Source organism: Agrilus planipennis, unplaced genomic scaffold, assembly GCF_000699045.2.
Source record: "Agrilus planipennis isolate EAB-ADULT unplaced genomic scaffold, Apla_2.0 scaffold95, whole genome shotgun sequence".
Taxonomy (NCBI): domain Eukaryota; kingdom Metazoa; phylum Arthropoda; class Insecta; order Coleoptera; family Buprestidae; genus Agrilus; species Agrilus planipennis.
In genome coordinates, this window is record NW_020438861.1 from 203,678 (window position 1) to 213,740 (window position 10,063).

Here is a 10,063-nt window from a genome sequence, read left to right on the forward strand (position 1 = left end):
TCCACAACCAAGCTTCGGAATTGCCAGCTTCTGTAGATTTTTCTCCAGAAGATGTCGGCGGAGTTCCAATACTGCGTCCCAAAGGTCTCTATAAGTTGGGTTATCAGAGCATCTTCCTTTAGTTACCAGGTAATAGATATTGCGTCGTCCGTCAGGCAAGTCCAACAGTCTTTTTCCCTTCTGTACTTGGTCTTAAAGATGTTTCAAACCGCCAAATCTGCGTTTGAACTCGGACGCGATACCACGGCTCATCCTGAGATCCTTTCAAACGCAGTGGGTCAGAGAATATTCCTTGGATATAGTAAAGAGGTCTCGTCGGATTTCTTGCGTCACTCCAAATCTCTTGTTAACCTGGGGTCCTTCCTTCATGAACTCTTCTAATGTGGGCTCGGAAGGAATAGTTCTTAATAATCTGGCCCGCGCCTCCTCTTCATTTGCACCGGTGAATGGAGTCAAACGATTAAAATGGACCACCTTCGGCTTCCAATTTGGAGTTTTCTTAATTCGGTAGATCATGTCGTTAATCCTCTTCACTATCTCCTAGGGTCCTTCCTAGTTCTGTTGGAACTTAGGTGATAGTCCACGGCGACGACGAGGATTGTACAACCAAACAAGATCTCCAATTTGGTAACCACCTGCTGTAGCCTGGATATCGTAGTTTTCATTAATCCTGTCACCAGCAATTTGTGTATGCAGACGAACCGACTCGTGGATATCGTTAAGCATCCTTCGGAGGTTGGTAACATAATCTTCTCCAGCCAAGTTATCTCCTGTTTTACAGCCGTTTTTTAGGTCAAAAGGCAGCTGTTTGGCCAGTCGTTTCGCGGACAGATGAACGATATGCCATTAAAAATAAAGGTAAATAGCGGTACCAGTCCCTTTGGTGATCAGACACTACCTTTGAGAGATATTTAATCAAGGTCCGGTTCATTTGTTCAACCATGCCGTCCGAGTGTGGATGTGGATAAAGTGGAGTGCTTCGAGTTTTCTTTATTCCTAGGAGCTCGCATATTCAATGGAATATATCCGATTCGAAATTCCTCCCTTGGTCTGAGTGCAACTCCAAGGGCACCCCAAAACGACTGATCAACTCTTTCAGCTCCTCAAATATGGTCTCCGACTCCTGGTTCGGAAGGGCATAGGCTTCAACCCACTTGGTAAAATAGCCCATAACGACCACGATGTACTTATTACCTTTCTCGGACTCTGGGAATGGAACCGCCACTTCGATTGCGATTCGTTCGAAGGGGCCACCGACATTATATTGCCGCATTGGCGCCCTTGGCCTTTTCTGTGGTACATTACATAATGTGCGTAGGGTGAATTTTCGTCTATATAGGTATTTAGAAAAATGTTCTACACCTTTAACTACAGCCAGCACTTCTCGCCTAGTGACACAGTAGTTTCTTTCGGCTTTTGATAAGGTTTTACTAAAATAGCCGATTACCTTCTTTTGGCCATCTTGTAACTGCGAGAGAACGGCTCCCATTCCCACATTGCTGGCGTCGGTGTCGAAAATGAACATTCCATTGGGCCGAGGATATACCAGTACGGGGGCTGTGATTAAAGCCTGCTTCAAAGTCTCAAATGCCGTTTGACAATCCGAATCTCAATGAAATTTACGGTCACTTTCGGTAAAACGTGTGAAAGGTTTGGCGATATTGGCGAATCCATAAACATAGCGACGATAATAAGTGCACAATCCCAAGAAGCTTCTTATATCGTGGACATTTTCAGGCACTGGCCATTCCTTTATGGCCTTTATCTTCTCTGGATCCACGGCCACGTCCTTCGCTGATATAACATGTCCTATGTAAGAAACCACTTCGCGGAAAAGGTGGCACTTTTTCGGACTGAGTTTCAAATTGGCCTCACGAAACTGCTGGAACACCGCTTGCAAATTCTGCAGGTGTTCATTAAAGGTGTTTCCAATCACTATGATGTCATCCGAGTATACCAAGCAGGTCCTTCCAATTTGATCACTCAAGATTTTCTCCATCAACTTTTCGAACGTCGTCGGGGCATTGCATAACCCGAAAAGCATAACTGTAAACTGCCATAGGCCCGTACCGATCGAGAATGCGATCTTTTCCTTGTCGGCAACTTCTAAAGCAACTTGCCAGTATCCGCTCTTCAAATCGAGTGTGGAAAACATGTTTGAGCCAGAAAGCATTTCCAAGGTGTCATCAATCCATGGTAGCGGATAACTGTTTTTCTTGGTTACGTTGTTGAGCTGTCGGTAATCCACACCAAAACGGGTTGTCCCACCCTTCTTCCTTACCAATACTACCGGTGATGTCGATGGACTTGAGAATGGCACAATTATGCCGATCTCCTGCATTTCATGGATTATTAGCTCTTCTTCTTCCTTCTTGACCAGGGGCAATCGTCTAGGCCTTTGACGAATAGGCTGCACATTCTTGTCAGTCTCAATGATGTCGACATTCTGACAAAGTAAATGTTGCACTTTGCATTTCTGCTCACTGGTTAGATTCCTACAATATCCGTCAATCACTCCACTTATTTCAACTGTTTCAGAATTTACCTGTTGTTGACGTCGAGTACTTGAGAAAGGAGTAGTGATCCTACTATGCCTCCTCATACAATTTAGTTCGCCGCAATTCCAACATCCCAGCTTCTGGGTTTCTTTATCGAACTTGGAGATGATTCGGCAGACGGTGTCTTCTAAAGATTCTGACGAATCCGCTTCTTCACGCAGTAGCCGAACCCTTCTCTGTTTGCTATAGGCCCGTTTAACAGTTTCGTACTCCAATGCACGAGCCAATGCATCAGCTAGCGTCTTAGGTCGGTCAAGGCGTATTCGTTGTTGTGTGTCACTGTCCCGAAGTCCATTAGTAAATGCCTCCATTGGCAACCTTTCCATCAATTCCTCTGGAGTATTAGGATAAGCCAGTCGAGACAGTCTCGCAATATCGGCCTCGAATTCTTGTAGGTATTCCGTTGGTTTCTGCTGACGGGTTTTCAGCTGGATGTGACACACCGCTGTTAAATGAGCCTCACCGTAGCGCAACTCCAACCGTTTTACCAACTGGTCATAATCCGCCAATTCTTTCGGGGAAAGGGTGTTCACAATGTCACATGCATCTCCACGAAGCGCAACGATCAACGCAGTGGCTTTTTCTTCAGGCGCCCAGTTATTCGCCTTAGCAGCCGCCTCGAATTGCTTGTGGTATTGGTCCATGAAGACTTTCAGTCAAACGTTGGTGGTTTTACTCATGTTCTTGACTCTATACCGCTTCCTTGGCTGGCTTCGTTGAGTGTACTAGATGCGCCAACATCCCCTTCGATTGTTTTTGTTTTTGCTTTAAAGATCAATTCTTCCACCACTTTTATCTTCTCTTCTGTTTCTTGAATATTCTTATTAATTTTTCTTCCTATTTATTTTCCAAACTTTTACTGTTTTCTTCCAATTTACCTTTCAAGTTTTTGCTATTTTCTTCTAATTTTTCTTTCAATTTATTTTCCAAACTTTTACTATTTTCTTCCAATTTATTTTCCAAACTTTTACTATTTTCTACCAATTTATTTTCCAAATTTTTACTGTTTTCTTCCAATTCACGTTTCAAACTTTTACTATTTTCTTCCAATTCACGATTCGAGATTTGCGACAGTCTTCGAAAAAGAACGTTTCAGGATCATGGCCATCGTTTTTCAACGCTTCCGCTAGCCGCCACTAAAGTTCCGCTTGGTTACCGCTTGTCGCTTCATCCCGATCTTCCAATTATCTTCTTAACTCGGCTACTTTTAATTCGTACAACTTCTTTGCCATTGTAATGTCTTTTACTCAACCCCACACCTGACACCAGTTGTAATGTTCGTGGGTTTAACAAAATTAACTTTTCAGACTGTTAACGACAAAACTATTTATTTACACTAATTATTAAGGAAAACGCTTTTAAATTATTACTAAACTTAGATGATGAATTATTCTATTTATTTACACTACTGTCTATATATCACTATTCACTGCGCTATTTAATTTCACTGCTATCACTGTCAATTTATTTCTTCTTCTTCATTTCTACAGCGGTCAATTTATTTCTTCTGTCTCTCGGCGATCGTCTCTTCCTTTAAATACTCTTTTGTTTCCGTTCGGGAAACTTCTCGAACCGTCCGGAAAAGTTTCTTTTCCTATGAACTGTTTAATTTCTTTTCCAGAACGCAGATACGACACACACATTTACAAATACGGCGCACATGAAGAAAGGCGCCCGCGGCTTGTCGGCGTATCGATAAGCCGTTCACACACACGTATGTCCGATCGCACACAAACACGCTCGTGCTCGCTACAGTATGTATTTTTGTGTGTGCAAAATGTATCAACAACAAACACTGATGGTTCGAACTGTACGTACGTACACACCATCTAGCATACCATTCAACTATACGTACACATTTATGTACATATGATTCAAAGCCAACGGTAGCGTTGCTGGCAGCTGTATGTATGTATGTATGTATGTATGTATGTATGTATGTATGTATGTATGTATGTATGTATGTATGTATGTATGTATGTATGTATGTATGTATGTATGTATGTATGTATGTATGTATGTATGTATGTATGTATGTATGTANAGAAAGAAATTATATATACATAATAAAACCTACTTATTACATATTAAATGGTACTAGGACCTAAGATACTAATGATCAAACAATGTTTTAATTATAAATCGTAAAACTTCACAAACAGGGGTCATGACACAGATTAAAGTCTTTTCGGTGACCAATCCGGGTCATTTTCACTTTTTTCACTAATGTAGTCTTTTATTTCGGATAACCGAACACTCGGAGTTACTGTCAAATTCGGGGCCGAGGCGACCAATTTTTTTTCGAATCGGTCCAACGGGGTCGTTTCCTCGTATCGAGGTGGTAATGGCTTCCTTGCGGACACACGCTGTATGTTGATTATCTTAGTGCAATGACTGCCGCAATCGAGCCATCTGGGTCGGATTAACTTCAAGCAATTAGGACAGCAACAACAGCAGAGTAGGAGAGTGATCGTAATGCTGACCAAAATGGATAAAAGAGCGTGCCACCATCATAGTCCGAGTATTTTCGTAACAGGCTTCAATTGCTCCTTGTAGATATCCAACTGTCCAATTTGTGTTTATTCATAATGAGCTCCTCCTGGTTGAGGGCATGAACAGGCAGAGCATGGATAGGCAAGAGTGGAGGTGCGTGTTCAACCAGTCTTAGGACTTTTGGGACCTTATGATGATGATGATGATGTTGTAGGGGTCCCAAAGGCATAATTACCATGCCACCGAGCGCAGGTCATAAGAAGGCTCACAAGAGCACTATGCATATATGCTAATATCCAAATCCAAACCGTACTAGGAAAAAACTTGCAACTTGCTATTAAACTCAAGCTAGTCAAACAAATTCACCTGTGACGGTAAATTCACAAGATTCGCCGATTGGAAATTTATCCATCCGGCAAGACTCAACACTCTCCTCCTAAACGGCGCTAAACAATGGGCTCGCAACGACAAACGCTGTAGAAGATGCGAATACGTAGGGTAAACACTCCCCCATGTACTATGCTACTCAAACGCCTGAAAACACAGCCATCCTAACAAGAATTTCGAAGGTCAGCAACATCGAAGGAACAAGGAGCACAGACAACAGAATAGAAGGATTGCATGTACATCTCGGCACGTTAAGACCTGATTTAGTTATTCTAAACAACAACAACTACATCATCATTGACCTCACCATCACCTTTGAGAATGGAACCGATACATTTCAACCGGCCAGAAATGAAAAATTTCAATTTCAAATATCAGTCCATCGCTGAATTTCTGACCAGCCGGTGTTGTACCGTACAATAACTACACCAAGACGAATCACCAACTTAACTAACTCTTTCAATACGATAGCTACTGTGCCCACATGGCTAGGACTAACTAGTGCAATACAGCATTACATACATAATAATGACATGTATCATTAAGTTAACATGTAACATTGTAATACATATATACTTATTTGCGCTAACTTAATTGAGTGGATGTTCGTACGCATGTGCCCAGGGCCGGACAAAGAACATTTAGCGTCGTATCTTGCCAACATCATTTTCGGTGGTGGTTCCCGATCATCGGTTGCGACGGCTTTTTTTTTTGGCTGGCAGTTGTCCACCTGTACCCTCCTGAGATGCGAGCAGACAGGACATTTATTTAGGGAGTGTGAGGAACCAATAAGGTGTAGGAACAGTACAAAGAAAGGGGATAGAGGGGATCACAGTGTAGTAAGTCAAGAGCGTCCATATTTTAGAGCTGCGGTGGAAAGGGTGCAACTAAAATAATCATACAGTTAATGGATAATACACCTCTAAAAATAATTCAACTGAATTGTCAAAGATCAATGGCGGTGACAATAGAATTGGGACATACTATGAGGGAGATGAGGGTGAATGCGGCGTTGGTTCAGGAACCTTATGTTAGGGAAGGAGTAGTTTTTGGTTTACCGTCGGACATGCGGGTAATAACTCTAGGAAAAGAGCCTGAGGCGGCCGTGATCATTGATATAGGTTACGATGTTTTTGCTTACAATGAACACTCCAACGAGACCTGTGGTTGTATTTCGCTATCGTCGAAATCGGATACAACTGGACTTGTCAGTGTATATTGTCAGTTTGGACAGGAATTATATCCCTATCTTACCATGATGGAGAATATTCTTGATAACATACATGATAAAAGCATACTCTTGGGGCAAGATGCTACTGCTGTGTCTCCTATGTGGCACAGTAAGATTAATGTCAGAGCATCAAGAAACAGCAAGTTACGCGGTGTAATTTTAGAAGAATTTGTTATAGCAAAGGACCTGGCTGTACTCAATACCCCTGCATCTGAATATACCTTCAGTAGTTCCAACGGTGAATCAGATATTGATGTAACACTCGCTAACCAACAAACTGTAGACAAGTATAACGTGTCTTGGGAAGTATGCGCTGATTCAAGTCCAAGTGACCACAACGCACTTTTCATTACCCTATCTAGTAGAGTAACTAGCCCAATGCTTAAAAATATAGATGAGACGAAAGCGTAGGTACTTAAAGATGTTGATTGGCACACCTATAGCGGAATTTTACAAACTATGATTGAAGAGTTTTCTTTATATCATTATAACAGTATGTCGGCGGAAGAAAAGTGGGGATATGTATGTGATTATTCCCGTGGTACTAAAAGTATAACTTTATAATAATCTTTGAAAGAATAAACGTTAAAACTTAGCAGCTCTCTTATTGAGAAAAGCACACTGTACATTGGTCCTTCGAGCCGGACAGGGTAGTGATAACGGCTATACTTCCGGCAAATACAATGCTAGGTGACCGTGGGAAAAATCGAAAAATTCGAATTGTCTTCAGAGTGCGGCGACGAAATCGATAAGCAGACCGACTGAAGAGTGTGCAGGCGGGGGAGAACTAGAGGCAGGAAGCAGGGAAATTGGGAACTCTGGAAAGGTTAGTGAGCATCCCTTTTTCTAACTGTCCTTTGCTTATCTAAGTGTGACAGCTTTGCTTGAACTTAAATTGTACGTTGTACTGATAAATTAAAATGTCGTTGGCGGAATTGAAGAAGTTGCTCGTTAAGCGTTCTCATTTAGAGGGAAAATTTAATAATATCGGACTATTTGTGCAACAATTCGATTCGTTTAAGCACGATATCAACGATATTCAGGTTCGCTTGGCGGAAATGCCTAAAATTCGAGACGATTACGAAGCGGTAATCTTTGAGATAGTCAGATTTGAAATCGAGGACGAATCTATGTCGGAACAAAAACAGGATCCGAATCCTACAGAATCGATAGGAGAAAACGAAATGTCGGCTCTAAACAAATTCGATACTGATTGGTTGAAAATTATGAGCGACCTCCAAAGGATTTTTTAAAGGTTGTCAGTGGCACCTAGTGCAAACGTGCCCGTGGCGGGTTCTGTTCAGGCGTCAAATCCTAGTCAGTTTAATGTGAGACTTCCACGAATCAATTTACCTCGATTTTCGGGAGAATGTACGGAATGGTTACTATTTTACAATGCGTTTGACAGCCTCATTCATAATAACAATACGTTAGACGACTCTCAAAAGTTTCATTACTTAAAATACTACAAAAGAGATATAAAAATGCTAGGCTGATAGTACAGTCACGTAAATTCGATTCTAAATACGCCCGAATTATCGAAGTCATCGGCGGAGGGCTTGAGCAAATTAGTGAACGACATTTCTGTGAATTCAGAGGCATTAAAGGTAATGCACATTCAAGTAGATCCTTGGGATGCTTTTCTTATATAGTCGTATAGATTATATTATCAGTCGAGGAAGGAACTCTCACGTTGTTACGACGAGATTAACTTGTAGATATTGCGACAAAAGACATTTTGTAAACCAATGCGGAGATTTCTCCCGTTTAAATATCGGCAATAGCATCAAGGAGGTAAAGAATAAGAATCTTTGTCTTAACTGCTTGAGGAAAAATCATACGACAAACGCGTGTAGAGCAAAAGGTTGCAGCATATGTAAAGCACGCACACATCATACATTACTACATGATAGGAGCGCTAAGAATAGTTCGGAATCTAATTCCCCGAATCACGGCTTTGCTAACAAATCAAAACCGGAAACCAAGGTTAATGCTACAGTAAATCACTTTAAATCAAAAGTTGGATAAAAGATTGTGATGGTCAATACCAAGAATGTCGCTCGCGTTTAGACGTCGGATCGCAAATAAATTTAATGTCGACAGCTACATGAAAACGACTGGGCCTAAACCCGACAAACACGACTATTTCCGTATCGGGAGTTAATCACACGTACACCAAAATTTCAAAATCAGTCGAAATATGGATCAGGTCGTCTGATTCCAAATTTAAAATGCCCATTACTTGTATCACAGAACGTGTAACTTCAAATTTGCCCATCGTTTCATTCAATACCGAAAACCTTTCCATTCCGTCAGACATCTGTTTAGCGAATCCAGATTTCAACAAAAGTCGTCCTGTTGATTTATTATTAGGGGCTGAAGTATTTTGGGATTTATTGTGCGACGATCGCAGGAGACTGTCGAATCCTAGCTTGTTCCTTACAAAAACATTGTTAGGTTGGGTAGTTGGGGGAGCATCTTATAATTTAGAGAGTTCGGGACGATCCGGAAATCGAGTCGCGAACCTGGCCATAAAGGATGAAAGCGACGAGCTTCAAAGAGTCATGGAAAAATTCTGGATTCAGGAAGAAATCCCGGAATCCAAGAAAAAGTGGTTCAAAGAGGAAATAGAATGTGAAGAACAGTTTAGAAACACGTACATGCGTGATCCATCGGAAGGTAGATTTGTCGTGAAGTTACCATTCAAGAAAGGAAACGTAGAATTACGTGACTCAAGCGGAGTTGCGCTCAGAAGGTTCTTGTCATTGGAAAGGAGATTCAAAAGGGATCGTAAACTCAAAGATTTGTACGCCATGCAAGAGCTCATTCAGTCGAATATCGTGGAAAGAGCACCAGAAGGTGAAGTCGCTCATAATACCACTTACTATTTGCCACATTCGGGCATAGTAAAAGAAGCCAGACAAAAGGTAAAGATACGAATAGTGTATGATGGTTGGGCAAAGTCGACCAACAGGTTGAGTCTAAACGACAATTTGATGACGGGCCCTAATTTGCAAACAGAATTATTTTCTCTGCTCATACGCTTCAAGATGCATCAAATTGCCTTCTCATTCGACTTGGAGAAAATGTTTCTACAGGCCAAAATAAATCCTGAAGACACGAATTATCAGAGATTTTTCTGGTAAAATTCCGAAAGTGAATCAGTTCAAATTTACCGCATGACAAGGCTGGTCTTTGGCTTAACAAACTCCCCATTTACAGCCATGAGGTGTGTAAGGCAGTTAGCCACGGACTCGGCGGAAAGTTGCAAGTAATCCAACTGAGAAGAGTAGTTTTGTTGTTCCGAACATCCAACCAGTGATGCTGACTGGTACTACGGGAGGTCCGGGTGCCCCAGGCAGGGATCTTTCCTGTCTGCCCGGGTGACCAGAGG

General features: G+C 41.7%; 1 protein-coding gene across 1 annotated transcript; it reads left to right on the forward strand.

The window, feature by feature from the left end:
- Nucleotides 1-8,900: 8,900 nt before the first annotated feature.
- Nucleotides 8,901-9,815, forward strand: LOC108735897. Its single transcript, XM_018468117.1, has one exon. The coding sequence runs from the start codon at nt 8,901-8,903 to the stop codon at nt 9,813-9,815; it is 915 nt and encodes a 304-aa protein (XP_018323619.1).
- Nucleotides 9,816-10,063: the final 248 nt, after the last annotated feature.